The sequence below is a fragment of the Thermobia domestica genome, chromosome 2 (genome assembly GCF_964235325.1).
Source record: "Thermobia domestica chromosome 2, izTheDome1.hap1.1, whole genome shotgun sequence".
Classification (NCBI taxonomy): Eukaryota; Metazoa; Arthropoda; class Insecta; order Zygentoma; family Lepismatidae; genus Thermobia; species Thermobia domestica.
In genome coordinates this window covers 145687151-145708730 of record NC_137455.1, presented here as the reverse complement: position 1 = coordinate 145708730, position 21580 = coordinate 145687151, and the positions used below count along the sequence as shown (strand labels likewise).

The 21580-nt window shown below is 35.9% G+C and overlaps 1 protein-coding gene across 1 annotated transcript in view; it reads right to left on the bottom strand.

Annotated features, from left to right (window-relative positions):
• Positions 1 to 13402, bottom strand: part of LOC145676008 (F-box only protein 33) — an 82494-nt gene extending 69092 nt beyond the window's left edge. Inside the window, exons 1-2 of the mRNA XM_081746847.1 lie at positions 12951 to 13402; positions 377 to 611 (exon numbers count right to left, since the gene is read on the bottom strand). Coding sequence (XP_081602973.1) covers positions 377 to 611; positions 12951 to 13357 — 642 coding nt within the window. The 5' untranslated portion in view covers positions 13358 to 13402. The remainder of the gene's footprint in view (positions 1 to 376; positions 612 to 12950) is intronic.
• Positions 13403 to 21580: the final 8178 nt, after the last annotated feature.

Below are 21580 nucleotides of genomic sequence, written 5' to 3'. Positions count from 1 at the left end.
ATTATACGTATAACATATTGTACATCGCACTGGGCATCCCAATTCACAGAACCCTAAATCTGCCTTCTATTTGCATCTGTATTTCTAAAGGTCAAGCATGTAATATATTTTCCATTTCCATATTTTGCTCTCTGATTCGAATCCCTGACATGTTAATTTAGTAAATACAGATCATATGTTGCCCATAACTAAGAAGTACTATAGTTACCGCATATAAATATATCTCTTCTATCCAAAAATGGAATGAAGAAAGTCCAACCCATAACCAACACAAAAGGGTACTTAACTAACCACAGACTTGTTAAATATGATACAAATTATCATTTCAAGCCCACAAACTCTAAAGAGCATAATTTATATCAGAAACTAGGATTACCTGAAGCATGTAAAACGGCTTGAAGAGAGCTGGATCAAGATCCAGGAGGAGGTAGTTTTCAGGGTCATCCTTCACAGATGCAAGGTTGAGCTGTCGCAGGGAATGAGCCTGGTAACGTCCAAGCAACTCGAGGAAAACACCTGCATGCATAGTTAGTTCTTCTGAACAGCCCAAAGAAAATACTTCCAAACTGCGGCTCTGCTGAATCATGGTCTCCAGTGGCCTAAGTAGGTGTCTGTAGAAATTAAAAACAAATTTGAAACAGGGGATCTAAAAGAAGAAAAAGGAACTAATTAAGCACCATCTTCCTAACACGAATATCAATGTTTTGAACAATTTGTATGATGTATATAAACTGTTTTGATATATAATTTACATTGGAAAATACTAGTATGCACTACATAACAACGAAAATTGGTTTTATTACTAATATGAACATAAAAATTACTAGACTGTCGCTTTGCACTTATAAACGGATATAGTCCTTGTACTTACTAGAAAAATAATCCTTAAACAAACCTCCGCGTTGATGTCCTCGGAGTGCTTCGATTTGTACAGATCCTTTTTTTTTTCTATCCCACACAACTGTGGAACACTTGGGGATTGTTATGTAAGGTACAAACGGAAGCTGTTTCTCTTGAAAGAATCACACATCTTAGACACAGTGGGCCGATAAAAGATCAAGCAAAAGAGCATGTTATACGTTACACGTTATTGATAAAAGGAAGAAGGTTTCCCACATAACATCTTAACGGCGATAGTCCGTTCTCAAACAGACATCCTTAACGCTGTTTATGTGGAAAACCTGCGATTCCTGTGGGTTATGAGACTTAAGTTTCGTAATCTATAACCAGGTTTTTTCCACGAAATTTCATTCACATGTATCTGAAAGCAGCTTTTGAACAATGATCCTGGTTTTTGCTGGGAATAAGATTTGTTGTTTTATTAAATGCGCTAGAAGTGCCAAAGTTTTTCGGGACGAAACTCTCGAGTTACAATAGTCTGTGCAATCCTTAGTAATTCGGGTATTCATTTATAAGATACGATGCTGATTATTATTATAAAATACTGAACTCTTAATTAGTGGATTTATGAATTTCCGAGCTTAATCAGAGGTTCTGAAAGATTATACAGAATATTGTGGATGGTGCGTAGATGATTCATAAAGCTCTGTCTATGGACTGAGTTAACGGAATTAATCTTTATGATTGGATACATAATTGCTGTGTGTTAGTACAAGGTTTCAACAGAGTGAATAAGCATTAGTACAAGACTAAGAATCTATTTATACTTTCTACTGTATTTCAATGCATATTTATAAATTGAAATGTTATTATGACTGACTTGCTACGTAAGACTGAACAGTGCTAATAGACTCCAATTATTATTATTCCAATTTCATTTGAAATATTATTTATTTATTGAAGTTTAGCGTCCCATTTCAGCGTGAGGTGTGGATCCACAGTTTAAAGTGGAATTCTAACCACTGCAATGCATTCAAATTTTAACACCTCCCCAATCGGAAATCGAACCCGGGACAAGCACCAAAGGCGGTACGTAAAATTGAAAGATTCCTTTAGGATCAAGGAACCAAGCTAATATTCTGATCTCAGTACAAGCTTATTTTCTTACTGTAAATACTTATTGTGAGAAACTTCCTGTATTTGGAATACAATAAAACAGTAGTACCAAACAAAAAGTACACTCACAATCAATTAAAAATATAACAGTTGTACCTATCTCTCCGGTTTATAACCAACAAGCCGGACATATATTTTTTTTTTTCTTTTGCAGCATCTGAATTTTTAAAATTTAATATGCTGTTGTTCTTTTAAAGCCTAAAGTTTCAACATCCTTTTGTCTTCCTCAAGCTTATTTATTTCTAAAAGTAGTTGTCTTTGTTTTCAGTCTCTTTCCTTTCTTCTTTTCGAATTTGCTTTTTATTTCTGTGCTGTTCACATCTTCTATAGATGTTTCAGGTTTATAGTACCGAATTTGGCATCCTTGACTTCTTAAGAAATATCGCGACGCCATCAGCGGTTGTGCTCGATGTACAAACTCTTGTTTGTTAGCTATCGCACTGTATTTCCGCTTCCACCGCGCTTTCCGCTTCCGCTTCTTGACGCATAATTTCATCAAGTCTGTTTTCATTCCTCTTCGACAAACTCTCCAAAGACGTCGAATGTGCGTGGTTGTCGATGACCCAACGCTCGTTTTAACAACGATAACCTACAAAAGCCCTGTAGGAATGTCTGTAAAAGGCAATGCAAGAATTCCCGTTTTACATGGCCATCCACTCGATGTACGTCACCGTAGACTTTGACGTTGGAAACCTTGCCCTGGTTAATGACAACGCAAGATGCTCCAAAATGTTCGTCTAATAATAAGCTTTTTTTGTCGACCTTGTGTATAGTTCGCCACTATAGCAGTAAACACCAACCGTAAAGCCGCGTGGAAAACTTTATGCACATTCACGCAACCAGTTAGAACAATTGCTGGAATCACGGGGACCATCTCTTTTTTATCATATTCTAACAAATACACCCATAATTCGCCCACAATCATTACAAACTTCCACCTGTCCCCTGCAAGATGGCGTTCGTACAGTTTTTGGCTATTCGTCTTTCTCTAGATGATACGTAATGGACGAAGTCTTACTCTTTCTTACCAGATATAGCTCTTGACAATTATGTAATTTAAGATTCCAGCGGAATGCTGTGCTGCTCCTGCTAGGGTGGGTTCTCACGTCGCACCGAGGAAAGCATATCTTGTACCACATATGGTATGCCAGAGACTCCGAAATCTACGAAGTCTGATATTGAAGGAACCAGCAATATAACGTGTGTCGATTTTGTTGCGATTCAACACAGCGTTTAAATTCTTTTTGACACACAAACTTTTTACCACTCACTGTTGAAGTTATTTGGCTATAACTATAGCCAATCGTACTCCATACAAGTCAACACATAACACTTTCAAATTATTAGCAATAACTTCTCAGATTTGTTTCGACGAATACTTTCGTGAAATTTGATTGCATTCTCCACTGTTCTCTCAGCAACAAGAATATATTAATGTAAATTCATCATACAAGAACGTTCTTGTTCATAAGAATATATACAATTTCGCAGCGCTCCTATGTAAAACAAAATCAAGCTTAATTGAGTAAACTGCAACAATTCCGAACCAGGTTTATTTCCTAGCATTATAGAATTTATCTGTACTAAACCTGTGAACATGAAATTATGACTACGAAAGATAATAGTATTAAATGTACAAACCCACTTACCATTATATATTCAGTTTTTATTATACATACTAACTAATACAGAAACAGTAATAAAAAATAAAAAATAAAAAAACTTTTATGATTTTTCTGTAAAATGTTGATTTTCGTGACTCATTTTAATTCTCTTGTTTTTTAGAGTGAGTGTGAATCCAGAAATAACAAACTTAGATGTATATAAAGACACAAAGAACTTGTAGAAAATAAAACAGCTGTTAGTATATAACAGTGAAGTTACCAATCCAAAGATCACTGCTAATTACTATGGTTATTTTGTTCATTACATAACCATGTGATAGATACAATTTAGACCATTTGAAGAAGAATGTATATATATTACAGTATTTTAAAAATATGTTCCTGAGTTAGGAATAAGAAAGAGGTGCAACAGCAGCAATGATCAAATTCCTACCTGCCAGCAAAACCACTAGTTTAACTTAGTAAGTATTGAATCATTACAAAACGAGATGTTTCTTGAGACCTTCATAACTGCTATTAAAGTGTTCAAACAAGAAAGGCCACACATCAGGGTGAGTTCAACAAGTTAAATATTAAAACATACAGACATATAATATACATTGCATTTAACTGATGTAAAATTATATGTAGACTAGAACTTCAACTAGTTACAAATTAAACGTTTCTTGCGAATTACAGTACATGGAAAAATATCTTAAATAAAATCATTATTATTATTTAATAAACAAGAGCGCCTGTTACGTTAAGAATACTGAGGGAAATCCGAATAAATAGTTACTTTGGCCAATTTCAATCACTCTTAAAGTATGGTTGGTCTGGGGCTCATATTTAACTATGTTGCAGCTATGAAACTCGTAAGTCTGTTGTTAATATCAAACAAAGAGCATCCATCCTATCAGGAGTCGTATAGATTGTTTAAAAATATGAATATACATGTATTATCTGTTCCAAGTCTTCTGTTTACCATTTGTTAATCTTTATTGAAACTAGTGTAGAATTACCCTTGCACTTACTACTCGTGTCTCCTTCAAACAATAACGTTTCGAATCTACATGAGGCTCATCTTCAGATATTTGTACGAATAAAGGAAGAAAAAACATGAAAAGTTAAACAGAAAGCCTGTACGAATTTTTCCCCGTGTCGGTAATTTCAAGAAATAAACTGCTATATACTTACAGACTGTTTTTTCTATGGAATTATCATATAATGTGGTTTCAGAAAGGCCAGATTCTGAGTTCAAACAGAAGAAACATAGGGAAAGGTAAGGGCAAATGTTGAAATATGTTTTCGGAATGCACGAGGAATGTCAAACTCTGAAGCCGCGTAACATGGTAAAACAATCTAAACAAAAAGCTTAGGTCCTAGATCTCTGTGAGAATTTAGTTTTGTAACATTACTTATACGTGGGACAGATTCACTCAGTTACAGATTGCATATCTATTAACATTACATAGAAAGTTTTATTCCTTAAATCATTCAAGATAAGATCTGCGAACGGTTTCTGAGACACTCTTCCCCAAAGCATCTAAACAAATCATGTAGCTACATAAAGGATATACTATATGAAATTCTCTGCTTTTCAATCCTGTAGAATAAAAAGAATGAGGAAAAAGATAATGCTCATGCTACTGTAAGTGCGTTTACACACGGCAACGATAATATCGGTGGAAGCCCCGATAATATCGGTGTCGGCGTACTTTGCACACGTCGCCGACAATATCGGTGGAAGCCCCGACAATATCGTTGCTGGTGATGAGTGAAGTAAGCGACACACAAAAAAATCTTCTCCATATATGAAAACAAATAAAAAAATAATAATTGGGATAATTATTTTTTGAAACAAGGACTACAAAAACTGTTCTGAAGAGGTGTGGAGGACGGTACAAAACATAAAAAATAGCGCTATGCCTAAACATGTTTAGATTTACAGTGCCGTTTTAAATAGATGCTGTAAACATATTATTTTCGTTTCGATGAGAATTGATGCTGCTGTACATTGCAAACTATATTAGTTTTAATTTTTGTTGGAACACTGTTACACATTGTGTATATATATATATATATTATTTTGTTTTCCATGCAATTAACATTAATGTCATAGTAGATTAAATGATAAGATTCGAATTAGTAATTCTGTTTTACATTGCTCCATACATACACTGGCGCAAATCCCGGGGGGATGAAGGGGACATGTCCCCTCCAATCTTGGAACTGGGGAGATTGCCCCTCCCCCCCAATAATCCGATTTGAAATGGTTTCTTGGGAGAGAAATTTGATTGTGTCCGATCGCCAGAAGGGAAATAAATGAAATTAATGTCCACTCAGAATAAGCCTAAAATCTGCCTGCCTCCCAATGCTGAAGACAACTCTGCTCCCCTGATCCTCCACAGCATTGTTTCTCGACTACAGAAATAGTTTGAACATCGCTATATATATATAATATGGGAACGATCTTAGGTGTCCCCCCCAATGTTGAAGGCAGATTTGCGCTGTTGCATACATACCTGTCGTTTCTCGTTTCTTTTTGTCCATGAACTCAAAATCCTGGGCAAGGCTTGCATAAACTTTTCGCCATGCTTTTTGCTTTTCAATTCTGTCCTTGAAAGAGTCTGTTATCTTATCCCATATGCAAGGTCTACATTCCACAAGTTCAATAAGGGTTAAAATATCGAATGGAAAAATTCCTAGTATCTCTAAAAATCTAAGCAAAACTAGAAAGATACGAATGCAATAATACACAACCTTTTCATTCAGTCACTGTAGCTAAACTGCAGAACTCTATCAGGGGGTCGATCCCGGTAAAAAGGGGAGAGGGAAAACTTGGATACATAGCTTTGGTCTTTGTTTTCAATTACCATTCCACAAATTATTTTTAAAAATGGGGGATTTGGGATGGTTTTGAAAATGAGGGAAAAAATCTGCAACAAGTGAAGCATGAAATTACATCCCTATTGTTGAGATCACAATCAAGAAAATGCCAAATGAGTAACTTGTCCTTGGAGCTTTGGAAAGAGTGTTTTATTGTGCTGCTTTCGTTTCAAAATAATAATAATTCTACTTTGACTTGTCAACAAATATTCTATTCAATTATCGCTTATTGAGTGGAACCGGGAAAAGTGGTCTGCACATAATTCTGATGAAAATAAAAGAAAGTAATAATAATCAGGATTTTTCCATATGCTTATGTTCACATTGTATCAAACTTTGAAAATTACGCTTAAATTAATTTCCAGAATGTATTAAAATTTAAATGTATTAGTAGATTAAAAAAGATCCCGTCAAAGATTGTGTGTGTGTGAGAGAGAGAGAGACAAAAATTTAAAAAGGAGTGGAAAATAATCAAGAAATTGGTTATCTAAATTTCCTATATTCTATTTGGTAATAGCCATTTAGAGGGAAACCAGTACTCTTCAGACTTCCCACATTTTATATTTATTTAATAAAGGGAATTAGCTACTCCAAAACAGAGACTGTAAAATAATAATAATAATAACAATAAGCTGTTCCGAAGTTGTTTATAGGACAAGATAATAATAATATACAATTGTAATAGAAAAAATGGAAACAACAAAATTCCAAAGACAAGAAACGAAACAAAAATACACAGCGTCTTGTCACTCACTCTCTTCATCTAACCCGCTGGCCGGCCGACATTATCGGTGGCGTGTGCATCCAATCATAAGTAAACATTGCCCCCGACAAAATCGGTGTCGGCGATACCGCCGACAGTATCGGGGGCTTGGCCGACAGCATCTGCGTGTCGGAGGATCGACCGATAATATCGGTGGCGTGTGCAAGCTACGATTCGAATACATTGAAGTCAATTTCACCGCCGACATTATCGGTGGTTCCACCGATATTATCGTTGCCGTGTACAAACGCACTAAAAAGTGCCCACGCTTGAATAAATTTCTGATTGGACTTTGAGGATGCTGAATCCAACAGACCCATAAGTATGAGCGTTAGTTCTTTGTAGTGTGATAGGAAGATTTCTCTCTCTTCCTAATTGGAGTAGAGAAAAAAATCTCAGTGTGTATTTCTGCGTAAGATCATAAACACTCAACTGACGATCTAGAACTAACTTCAATTAACGATGTTGAACTGATATTGATGTAATATACGTCGATAAATTCTTTTAGCTCGAAATATTTAAAAACACTTGCTGTGCAATAAGATCTGTGACTAGAAACTAAGAATTACGATGGATAATTAGAGAACTATAAAGCAACAAGCTTTTCTTTAGATGTGCCGAGTCAGAGGTAAGGAGTTTCTTAAAACAGTTTGCCGATTATTTATTGTAAACAGAGGTTTTTCCTTCTACTCCCATTTCTTCCGTTATTCTTCCAAGAATTACGTGTATGTTTGAAATGTTCTGTTCTTTGCAGAAAAACACGAGTGGTAAATGCACGGATAATTATATTAGCAAGTAAGAGGCTGAACAATAATAATAACAAAAACATATTGCCATGCTTATTAACTCAGACAGTGTGTGTGAATTTACATTTTGATCATGTCAGACCGGCAACCACATAAAAGTTAACCAAAACCTGTCTACAAGCGTTCTTTAACTGCTAATGATTGTTTTATGTACATAATTAGAGGAGTAAGTAAAGTTCACAATCCGATATCACATGTACTGTATCTCAAATATTCGTATTGAAATGAAGCTGATATATATTCCGGCACGCTTATATTTATGAAATATTTGACTTTAGGCGGGCTGAGTATAAAACACGAACCACATTGTGCTAGCTGCTAAAAAGGAGGGTGGGAAAAAGTCATTATTTTTTTAAAAATCATTTTTGTTGATTTTTTTTATTTAAATCGATTTTTTTTTATTTAAATCAAATTTTTCTCCTGGTATAATACAAATCGCGAACTGAAGAAAAAATATTAGGAATTAGCACTAAATGTTAATCTTGCCATTTAAGTGAAAGTATTGGGGTTTCATTTTGAATTAATCTCCAATGATTAACCTATTTCAATTTCAAACAATGTTTCTTAAGCATTGAGGAAAAAACATGCAGCAACGTTTATCAACATGACATTTTTCTTTTCATGAAAGTTACTGATATTTGGCAGAGGCATATTTTAAACAAATCGGAACTAGCTAGCAGGATGAAATACATATAAAGTTCATAAATTTCGCCTATAATTAACTAACTCTATGACCTATGGAACCCGGAGGTTCAATGCCACGTTGACAGAAGCTCTCCATTGACTTCTATCCTTAGCCAACTGAATCCAGTTTCTACTTTGTATTCCTATTTCTGCAGGGTCCATCATAATATTGTCCTCCCACCTGCGCCTAGGTTTTCCTAATGGTCGTTTTTCGATTGGTTTTCCAGTGAAGACTTTGAAAGTGGTCATGCTTTCTTCCATTCTAGCTACATGACCCGCCCACCTAAGCCTCCTAGACTTGATGACCCTATCAATGTTTGGTAAACCGTACAAATTATGTAGTTCCTCGTTATGAAGTTTTCGACATTCCACATTCCCTTTCTTCTTGGGTTCGAATATTGGTCTCAGGATCTTGTTCTCAAATACTTTCAGTCTATGCTCTTCCCTCATAGTAAGCGACCATGTTTCGCAACCATACAGAACAGGCATGATTATCGTTTTATATATTTTAAGCTTAAAATTCCTCGACAGAAATCGCGAGGACTAGAGATTTTGAACTGAATGATAACACGAATTCCCTGCTTTCAGCTGAGATTTAATTTCTTCGTCCATATCGTTTTCGCCTGTTAATATGGATCCTAGATATTTGGAAGTATCCACTTTATCAAAAGGGCTGATATTTAGTATCTCCACCAATCTTGCACATATAAGATTTACAGTGTGTTACTTACTTTACAAAATATAGCTGAGCTAGGGACAGCTAGCGAAAGGAGTTAGAAACCCCCAGGGCCCTTGTACTTCAATCTTTATCACAATTTAGACAAAAATAAGGTACTCGGTTCTGGAACTATGAAACAAGCTGGGGGAGATACTAAATGCCATCCTATCAAAAGTATTATACGATATTTTAACGCATCCAAAATTTGCCGTATTACGATCCCGACTATCTTCTATGTATTTAGTACATAAATTTCGCCCAAATTTTTAATTTTATTATTATTGTTTCGAAGAAGGGATCGGACCCCTCTAAATACGCCCCTATTATCTGGAAACAAACAAATAGACGTGGACACGCAAGAATTTTCATCTTAAATGTCGATGGTGATTTCCCCGTTGGAATAGTTAATGCACATGGAAATCGTGCCACGAAGAGATGAAAGCACGATTTCCCCGTTACCCTTTCAAACCGGGATTTTCCCTAATCATCCGCTGCATGGTACTCGATTCCATACTGAACTTACATACATTTGAGTCTCGTTGTATTATGATTAGTATCTTCCATAATCGAAATAACAGAATAGAAACAGGATTCTACTTATTTTCGCTTTAAATTAATTTATATCGGAATTTGATTTAAATCAACGATTTTTATTTTAAAAATCAAAGTGATTTAAATCTTGACTAAAATCGTAATTTAAATTACACTGATTTAAACCAATCCACCCTGCTAAAAAGGATATATATCTGGTCCAAGCGGGAACGCAGCAGGGGAATATGAGATAGCGTCTGTAGGAAGTAGGCTCATCACGGACTGTGGGTATACACATAAATGAGGATAGTGGAAAAACACTTCATATGCATCTCTATGATCACTTTGTACATTCCCTTTACATGATAACTTCACTTCATCATGTCTTCCTTATGGAATACCGGTACTACGTGGTAGAGATCATACTTTTCACTTCATATTTCTACTATATTATGTATGTGAAAAGTACGATTCCGATATATTTTGATTACTGAACGAATCTTCTTGTAGTATTAAATTTATGTCCCCCTAAAATACAGGTTTTCTACATTGTGCAGAAATACTCCGCTGGTGGAAATTATATTACACAATTATCTTTAAAATGCACTTACTCATTTTAAGTTAGATGGTTGCCCCGAAATACAAAATTTACGAAGAAATTAACAGAATCAGACGAAATGTTAGCATGAGATTAATAATAATACTAATACTACTACTACTACTACTACTAATAATAATAATAATAATAATAATAATAATAGGTAATAAAGCCCATCAGTGTAGAATTAATTAGAGAGAAAAACGAAGTCGAATTCTGGACTATATAAGTTGACGTATTGATGCGATAATAAGTACACGGGTAACAGAACATAATATGGTGGAGTTTTAAACCTTGCAGTAGTAGAGGGATATACAGAAATGTACAGCGGAAATAAGAGAGGAATACCATTACAACCAAATGTAGTGAAATGAGATAAAGTTTCAGGTGGTCCCATTTTATGGGGAGCATAAATTCGTAAAATTCACTGAAGAAATATTATTTGATTTCAGAATAGGATTGCACAAGTAATCAACATATATGAAGATCTTGAATCTTTCATGTGTAATAAGATAGAAATACGGAATGGAAAATGTGTTCTTGACCACGTAGTACTCCATAAGAAAGACATGATGAAGTGAAGTGCTATGTGAAGGCAGTGTACAAGTTAGACAGAATTGTAGCAAAGTTGAGCCGCACATAATTTGTAAGCTTTATGCTATATAGTGTGTTTTACCACTATTTTCGTTTATGTGCATATCCACCGTCGCTGACGCGCCTGGTTCCTATGGGCGCACCTACTCTCACTATCGCTTAGGCCTTAATGTTGCGCTCCTGCTCTGACTCGGTTAGAGAGCATTCGTGCTTTTTAATGTCCACCTAGCACAAATTAGTTTGTGTTTTTAAGTTAATATGTGTTTTATGCATTGCAGTTTTTATGCCATATGTGCACACGCTGTAGTTATACTTAGCCCTTCTAAAGTCAATCCCTACCTATTAATGCAACTCCTCTCTTAAGAAACACTTATTAAGGCAGTAAGAGTGCATTTCCTGCTAAGAAAAGTTCATTTCAAGAACGGAAGTAATCCCTTCAGTGGCAACCTACTACACAAAACAAGTATTTTCCTATACTCTGTAATTTTTGATATCCCAGGAACATGTAGTAGGTTCCGCCTCTAAGTCCTCCTCTAATAGTGTACTAACTTAATACTGTATTAGGATGCTGTTTATAGTGCTGATTGGAAACTGGAGAAGATAAGGATTGTTTTCACTATTTTTGAACAGTGCGTAGTTTACAACACTTAACATTTGAGAAGTACTAAATTTGCGCACTAACACAACATAGAAAAATATTGGCATATAGGCTTAGTGAAGAGTAAAGAAAGCATGACAAGAAAAATTCTGATTAACAATTAAGAATAAACGACGGAAATGAAAGAGGTGTAATTCTAGGTAAGGTATATTAAAACAACAAATAAATAGTTATCCAACGTTGGAAACAGTTTGATGTTCTCCAATCAGGAGCTGCCATCTGCGAAAAGATAGCCATCATTTTAACCTTAGTATAACCCTTTAATGATATTACTTTGCAACATTAAACTTGTAAACATAGGACACTGTGGTTTCCTACATTGCGCAGAAATGCTCCGACAGTGGAAATTAACATAGTACACAACCCTTTTTCATATGCACTCTTATTTTAACCTTAAAATTACTATGTTTATGATAGACTATTCTGCAAGAGTACCGCTAAAGCTTACTTTACTACGAGACAAAAGTAAAAGAAACACGGAAAGATAGTTTGTAGTAGTGGTAACGCAATTAATGTTACCAGATATTTAGTCAGAATATACGGGAGTGTAAAGTACCCTGTTGATTACCTGGATATATCCAGTAAAGCTAGTTAAAAATGAATGTACCAGCATCTAAAACAGCTGCATGCACACAAATATTTTGGATTGAGTATAGCCCGCACCCCCCAGTGATTTTTAACGAATCATAGTGATTCTAACGATTCATACTAGTTCATAATGAATCGGTATCGCATGTTATAAAGATTTAAGATGTAAATCTTGTGGTAAGGAAGTTTTAGTATAAGTAGTAGTAGTAGTAGTAGCGGTAGTAGTAGTAGCAGTAGCAGTAGTAGTAGTAGTAGTAGCAATAGTAGTAGTAGTAGTAGTAGTAGTGGCAGTTAGTAGCAATAGTAGTAGTAGTAGTAGGAACGGGTTAGAAGCCCCGCAGGGGTTGGTTGGGTTCTGTTCTCGATATAAGTAGTAGTAGTGACTTTTCCAGTTCCGGTGACAAAGAACTGGGGGGAGCGGGCTATACACAAGCCAATATTTTCTTGGTTAAAGTTGAAATTAAAAAAAAAAAAAAATCAAGAATGGAATACTAAACGTACCTTTCTAGGAACCTTTGCTTTTCTTCACTCTCTCTTCCTGGACATTCAAAACGACAGTGGGAAGGCTTCAAAATAAACCGGCGAAGATGTATGTTTTCACTAAGCTTCTGTAAAACTCGGGCTGCTTCTTGCATACACAGTGGATCCATCGTATCCAAACTGACAGTAGCATTGCGCAATTTCTTTGCAAAACAGCTGGCAAGAAACCTAGTTCGTAGTATGCTATTTTGATCACTCATCTTCACCTTAAAATGAATACTTTGCCAGAAGTTAGAATGGAAAAGTGCATACCTCCAATGCTTACATGTTGATGAAGCTCTTATTTTGTCTTGATGAGGTAAATAAGAAAAAACTTCTAACAATATAACACTTGGTAAAGAACTCCAACAACCTTCTGCCATGGCCATGGATTACACTACTTTCCTAATGCACAAGCAACTCCTTACGTCATTGCAGCAGAAGATAAACAAAAGTCAAATTAAATACCATACAGCTCTTTAATTTTTCTATTCCAAAACAAAAAGTACATATTTTGCACTAGAAAACAAGCTATACTTTATTTGCATTCTCTAAATATATCAAGTTAATGTATTACAGAGGTTTCATTTTTAACTGAAGATATGATGCACTTGATGAGTTTTTAACTTGATCATTCTGGAAGTTTTACGTAGAAAAAATGTAACATTTGTAGTGTCGAGGTTTCAAGGTTATCAAGTTCTAAAAAGTACATTCACAGCAATATTAATTTTAATTGTTTTTCCTTTCTTATATAATGTGAAGATGAGACTTTAAGCATTTTGCGTTAAAATACTCCTATAAAATTTTAAAGGTGCAGATTAAGAACAGTCCGTCAAATTAAAGAAGAAAAGCCATTTTCTTTCACTATTCTTGCTTTTAAATGATTCCTTACGGGTCGGTCGTATTCATAGATGCATCTTAATGATTTTTTTTTTTTTTTTTTTAAGGAGAGGAATTGCTGTTTCATAATCCCACTCGGACAAGATTTTGAATGATTATAGGTTTTTCCAGTAAAAAGATCTTGATGAAGATGACATTTTGACCTTCATTCAAGACCAGAATAGTAGTCATGTCCAGGATAAGTTTTCGCTAAGTAAATTCCCAAAACATGTTTATGAATAAGAGTTGTCTCGAAGTTGAAATTTTGTCAAATCAGATGTTTCACTCAAGACATGTTTTATTCAATGTACGAATAGGTATCATCTATGAAGAGGGCCCTCTGGCGAATGTCCAAATAATTGCCTACAGATTGATAATATGCGTACAAACTGACGCGCCCTAGAAATTATTACCTTCTATCCTATTATGGAATTATCACAAAATTTACTCGCAATGTCTTACAAATCTTCTTGCGGTGGGCTAGGAGTTTCCCCTCAATGTAGCGGACCGTCATCGTGTAGGGGGAGGAGCTGAGAGAGCGGCTTCATTCTTCATGCATTTATCATCCCTTCATTCACATGTTCTCGCATGCCCTCTCAGCCGTGAACACCTCTACCAGATTTGCGGGTGGGCTGGTGGAAGGCTTCGGAAGTGGATGGTCCGTGGACGTCTTCCTCCATATAGGGTGGACGTGCACCCATCCCGTACTCTATTGTCCATCCAGTGTTTGTGCTGTCTGGTGTCCGAGTCTTCGAAAACATCAAAAAATGCAACAAAATATTATCAAACGTTGAAAACTAAATAATAATAATAATAATAGCTCAAAACTTACAAAAAATCCACATCTTTTGTTCAATTGTGGGCTGGTAGCTGTGGTGGGGTGGTTCTTTTTCGTTCAACAGGTCCTTTCCTTCTTTAGTTCCAATTTTTTCCGGGTCCGTGTGTTTCTCTCGACGGAAATGGTTTCCTTGCATTTTCATTCTCCTTGACCGCGCTGGCTCCAAGCTGATCCTACGATGAGGGCGTGATTATGGAATAAGGGGAGTAACGTAAGTTCTCGCAAGCACTCCGTGGCGTTCACAAATTTTTCTGTTTACCAATGTATATTTAATACCAATATTTTATGGGTAATAAAACTTTAAATCGGGTTCGGGCTCACCCTCTCAAAAAAAAAAAAAAAAAAAAGCGAGAGCCAGACAAACTGTTAAGTTGTAGATAGCGTGGAAAAATCAAGTCTCGCGACACTGTAAAGATAAAGATGCTGATAGTGCCAATGCTGAAGTTAGCTGTCCGAGTGCTATTAAGAAGTTAGTCCTTTTCTCATTAGTAAATTTATTACTTATAACGCCGGACAGGTTAAAGATATCAAGAAATTACGGAATAACACTTTATTAGTGGAAACAGTTGACGAGAAGCAAACAGCGAAGCTACTCAAATTGACTACTATTGGACCAGTGAATGTGTCAGCAGAATCCCATCGTTTACTGAACGTCTCTCGCCGTGTGATATGTTGGGTCCTCCTAAATGCCACCGAGGAGGAGATTAAAACGGAACTGACTGATATGTTGTAGAGGTAGCTCGCCTCAAAAGTAAGAAGTCAGGTGAAGTTGTTGCTACTCGCCAATTCTTACTTTCAGTTTGCCTGCACTTCCGGACTACGTGAAAGTTGTTATTGTTATCGGCATTTAGGAGGTCCCTATATTCCCAGTCTCCTGCGCTATTTCAATTGTCATCACTAAGGCTCGAAAGTTGAAGAAGCTCTTTCTTTCGGCTCGGAAGGTGAAGTTCTTTCTTTGCCTGCAGGTGTTCTCTTAAAAACAGACTTACTGGCGTCTTCGATAATACAAAGAAATCATTGCTTCTGAACCAAACGCTTATCTCATTAGAAAAGTACTTAGGAACAAGAAACTGTTTTTCTTTTTCTTGAGTGAAGTTACGAACTCATGGTTTTGGCTACTAAGACTATTTTGTATATACTCTTCATATAATTAATTATCAACGCCTAGAAATCTTTTTAAGCACGAAATTGTTACATTGCAAGCAAGTGCACATCGACCGTTGCAGTCTCACGCACTGACGCTTTGTTATCTCAACTATTGTGGAAACAGTACTCGCAGTCTGTGTAAAGTGCAGAAAGAATGGTTAACCTACACAATTGCCAATGTGCATTCTTTTCTACTAAATTGTTTTGTATCGAACTATGAGGTGAAAAATCCATCAGTCATGGACTGAATTCTTAAAGTTGGTCTGCAACACTCATTTAATTGCAACCTCTAGTTTTTGTTCAAACGAAATTAAAACACGTGTTGCCAGAACTATTAAATATACCACAACTATATTTATATCAAGTATGGATATACAAACTTCTGCATTTCTCTTATTAAATTTTAAAAGACATTGCCAACCAGAGACGTGGCAATCGGATTTTCCCGGATATTGGCAGAAGCAGTGTTGCCACACTTGGTACAATTGTACCAAATTCAGCCCTTTTTATCATTCATCGGCCCGTTGGTACTACGCTGGCATTTTCAGCCCCTTTTATGAAAGATTTGGTACAATTCTACCCAATTCAGCACCATTTAACAAATACTTGTTACATTTTCTAAAGTGTCAGTGAGATTTTGCTACATCTCACGTTACTTATACTGTGTGTTGGACTCTTAAAAAATGCTGTTGAACTTGCATTCTGTGGCGTTGCACCGCTTAGCTTAACACTAGGAACTTTGTTTGGGAAATTCGTAATCGAACTATACTGGGATAGAAATGACGCTAGATGGGCGCATCCGCACCGCGCATGAAGGAGACCAGAAGGAAACAGTGTGGTGGAAATATTATACGCACACAAACACGTTGAATCAAGTATTCTGAAGAAGACCAGCGTGTGCTCAAGTAAGTCTATAATTTGTCATTGCAAAGATTCTACACCAAAAAATAATAGCACGAAAAATACATTAACATATATGCTGGCTTAGCGGGCTAAGTTGTTTACTAGTGACGCCATATTGACGAATATAAAGATACCCGAACATTTCTGCATTTTATAGATCTATATCGACACGTTGATTTGTACTCTTGGAAGAGGCGGGGGGGGGGGGTTCTAGAACATTATTTCTTTCAGTTTCATGTTATAGAGCCGTGTATTACCCTGGTATAAAATTCAGCCCTTTTTGTTTCAATTTGGTACTATTTTTCAGCCCACTTCGGAGCTAGGACTGTGGCAACACTGGGCAGAAGCGAGGAGTTGGCGCTTGTTGTTAAGAGGAGGATGTACGAAAAGTCTACGTCGGACAAACTTATGTGCTAGTATGTAAAAGGCCAGGAATAAGTTTTAAGTTTTTGAATGGGAACATAGTTACAGCATCAACTGGAAAAGTGGACGAAATGTTGCTTACGTAATTTTCTAAAGTGCATCATTTTTGGGGTTGCAGAGCCTCGTTGGAAGCTAGTGTTAAGTCCAATCCCCATACTCATTGCCCCTATTTCGCAGTGAAAGCCCAACTTGAACGTGAATAGTGATTTAGTGAATGTGAGCATAGAAATTACCAAAGGGTGCTTTCGTCTGACACACACACACACACACATATATATATATATATATATATATATATATATATATATATATATATATATATATATATATATATATATATATATATAGTGATATTAAGTGTTTTATATTTTTTAAGTGTGTGCGCAGTGTTACATAAGGCACGTAAGCCTGATGGCCGGCTTTCGATTCCTGAATTGTGAACTCCCCACTCCTTGTGGGGAACGTGAAGGCATTAGTAAAAACAGAAGAGGATCGGAATGGCCGCGACGGGAAACGAATTATTTACTCATGTTGACCTAGTTAACGAGCCTCCAGCTAACTGATGTACAGGAAGGGATTCAGTGCTAAGGGATTGTTACTAATTAAATAAAACAACGACATTCTTGTGTAACGAAATGGTTACAAACAAGAAAGAGTTAAAAAATAAAGTAAAATAAAAAATATAGAAAATTATGTAAAATGTATTATATCAAAGATTCCCTTGGCGAAGCATTCCTGTAGCTAGTAGCTTGGCTCTCCACTAGTGGTGCTGATGTAGCTTGTTCGAAGCGTTCCCCCTACTCCCTCACACCACTCAGTGGTTTTCCCCTCCTTTCCCTCTCTGTTCTACGTTGAGTCCGTCCTTCCCCTTTCCGCCACTGCTTTCTTGGCCTTGAACAGGTATTATATAAGGAGTCGAAAAGGGTCTTGATTTCCGGTCATCACTTTTTCCTCAACCTTCAAGACGAATAAACGTGCTCGAAGTAGTCTCCGACACTAGTCAGGTACAGTATTGAATTCAGACATTTTCACCCGGGGGGGAATGTCAACTCCTCGGGGGGAGGGTTGATTTTATGTATTTTTGCAAGAAAGCAGTATATTTAACAATTCCATCCACATGCACATCTTACCTAATATTGACAAGGTACATTCGCGAAGTGTCCCCTCGGGATTCGTCTAAAATTGATTTAAATGCAAAGTTTTCCACGACCCAAAGTATATTGTACTAATTTTAGCGGCCCATACGGGTAATTTGCATATTTATGGGCCTTCATATATCCGGAATTCATACACTACTATAACGCTTGGTCACAAAATTGCTTTTAGTTTCTTTAGATGTAACTGAATATAAATGTGGGCATATGCGAAACAAATTGGATCAAGTACTGCTTCTCTGACAGGTTTTTTCCACACCGACCGTCATATTGGATTCAACTTTCGGTTTTTCAAATGGGAATAGGTGCATGTGATACATCAAATTCATACAAAATTTTCTCGGAAATTCATTGGTGTAGTGAGATTTACGGTAGCTTGTACTCCCATGCGCAAAAAAAATTGCGCGTATACTGTAACTCACGATTTTTCGCAATTATTTCATTTTCCTTATGTTTATGGGTAAAATTCAGTTATTAGTATGTGGAGATAATAGAAAGCAATCCATCTAAGAAGGTATTTCCAAAAAATATAATAAAATAATAAAAATATAAGCAAAAAACAAAATTATGTTCGGTTTTGTGTATACTGGCAATAATGTTTTCAAGGGAATTTTTGGAGTAGCACGGCACGATTGTAGAGGGAATTACAGAATTGGTAACACAACAGGGGACAGTTGAATCAAGGAACAGGAAAGTGGAGTAAAATATTGCATTTATTGGCTTAAATCTAGGGTGTAAATTGTCTGCCAAATATAAATTAGCTTCTGTAACCAAGATGTTGTACGGAAATATATAAACAAAGAGAAAAACTGTTGTCTTAAGTTTGGAAGTGGCATGCTCTATAGCCATGAGCATTTATTTCTTAAGAAAAAGATAAGCAACAAAAGAAAGTCTGTGTGGTCAATTGGGTAGAGTGACGGACTAGTAATTTTTATACTGTTTTGACCCCAGATCGAATCTCATCCGATCCTGTTCAATTTTTTTTAACGAAACATTATAGAAGTGTATAATTTGTATGTTAATAAAAACTGAAACAATACAACAAAGAAATAACTTTTTGTTTCCTCTGATGACGTATTTATTTAGAATTAGTGTACTATTAGTAATAGCCATTGCTTTCAGTTTATGCTGTTATATAGCTTCTTTTATCATCCTCTTTTCTTGAAAAAAAAAACAAATTTGTCTCCAATAAAGTATGAAAAATATATATAGACAGAAACAGACATCTTAGTATCAAACGTGATTTATCGTGATGAAATAAACAAGTTTCCCGTTATTAAAAAAGAAAACTATAGAAAATCATTGAATTTGGTCTTTAGGTTTTAGCATGCTATATATATTCTTTATAAGACTATACTTATAAGGCAAGATGTGCGATCATACCCACAAATTTAGCTAGTGGGTGAAAGATGTTTTCGGCACAAATATTTTACAGGTCTAGGTGCATGAAACACCAATACGCCATGGTCTTGACCTTCGTTTATTGCACATTATTATCCGACATATCATAGCAGGTAAAAAGCAGCATCAATCGGCAAGAAGAACTGCAAGTTGTGGTCTTAGTCTGTTTTTGGTGCTCCGGACTCGATCGCCTAGCACGCCCGTCTATACCTTGACTCATACGTCTATCATTCAGTGCAGGCATATATCCAGCTTTACTTTTCGGAGGGGGCCCGACACGAAAGCTCGTAAGCACGTAATTCTAATGTTTCAAAAATATCAATAATAATATCAATAATAATAATAATAATAATAATAATAATGCAACAGTTCTGCATCTCTCTTAAACATTTCTTACTTTTCATTTATGAACCGGTCAAACTGCATTCTAACACAAACGAAATAAAAAAAAAATATTTTCTAGAGACATGTAAGGAAAACTGTCTGCTACGTATATCACATAACAAAAATAGCAAATGGCAATGAGTGTATCGTTCTAATACAGTAATGTTATAAACAGAACGGAAACGAAATTGTAATCCCATTTAAAAGTGTTCTTTAATTCCACCTGGTATCAATAGCATTACGGTATATTCTTACAAGTAACACTTCCCAAGTGTAACACTCCGATTTTGATAAAATTTGACTGGCAGATACTACACATAAAATAAACGAATACATGTTTTTTTTTTAAATTTTCTGCGGAAAAATGGTTTTAGGGGGCAAAAGCCCTCACCCAAAATTTTGAAAGTTAACGCCCGAAAGACAAAAAAAAAAAAAGTGGACCAAAGTGAACGAAATTGTGCACAGATATGACAGACGTAAAATGAAGGAATACGTGTTTTGTATTTTCCTGGAAAAACGGTTAGGTGGGGCACAGACCCCTCTAAACCTTTGATCATGAAATATCAAAAGTGCTACTAACAATATGTCTGATGTGTGTAAAGAACGAAGAATTCCAACGACACTTTGTGTATGGACAATACGCAAAAAGTAAACGAATACCTGTTTTTTTTATTTTCTGCGGAAAAATGGTTTTAGGGGACAAAAGCCCCCATCCAAAATTTTGAAAGGCAAGAAGAAGTGAATCGAAATGAATGAAATTGTGCACAGATATTGCAGACGAAAAATGAGGGAATACGGGTTCCGTATTTTCCTGAAAAAAAAAGAAAAGAAAAGAAAAACGTTTGGGTGGGACACAGACCCCTCCAAAACTTTGATTGTGAAATATCAAAAGTGCTAATAATAGTATGTCAGAAGTGCTTAAAGGACATGAAGAATTTGAACGACACATTGGGTAGGGACAATACGAAAAAAACTAACGAATACGGCTTTATTTTCTGCGAAAAAATGGTTTTAGGGGGCAGAATTCCCCACCCAAAATTTTGAAATCGTGCATAGATATTCTAGACGTAAATTGAGGTAATTGTGTTTCGTATTTTCCTGGAAAAAAAAGCGGTTGAGTGGGGAACGGACCTTCTAAGCTGTTGATTACGAAATATAAAAAATGCAAATAAGTTTACGTCAGAAATTCATAAAGAGTATGGAGAATTGCAACGAAACTTCGTATAGGGACAATTTGCAAAACAATAAATGAAATGCGTTTTAATTTGTACTACAAAACAGTGTTGGGGCCTAGAGCCCCTCCAAAAAAAAAAAAAAAAAAAAAAAGTAAATATTACCGTAAATGTGCAGGAAGGAATGGACCGAAGCAAATAAAATTGTGTGTAGATATTGTATAGACTGTATGTAAAATAAGGACTTTCGTGTTTTTAAGATGTCCCTATCAATTTTGGCACATCAACAACAAACAGGAAATTAATCGGCAC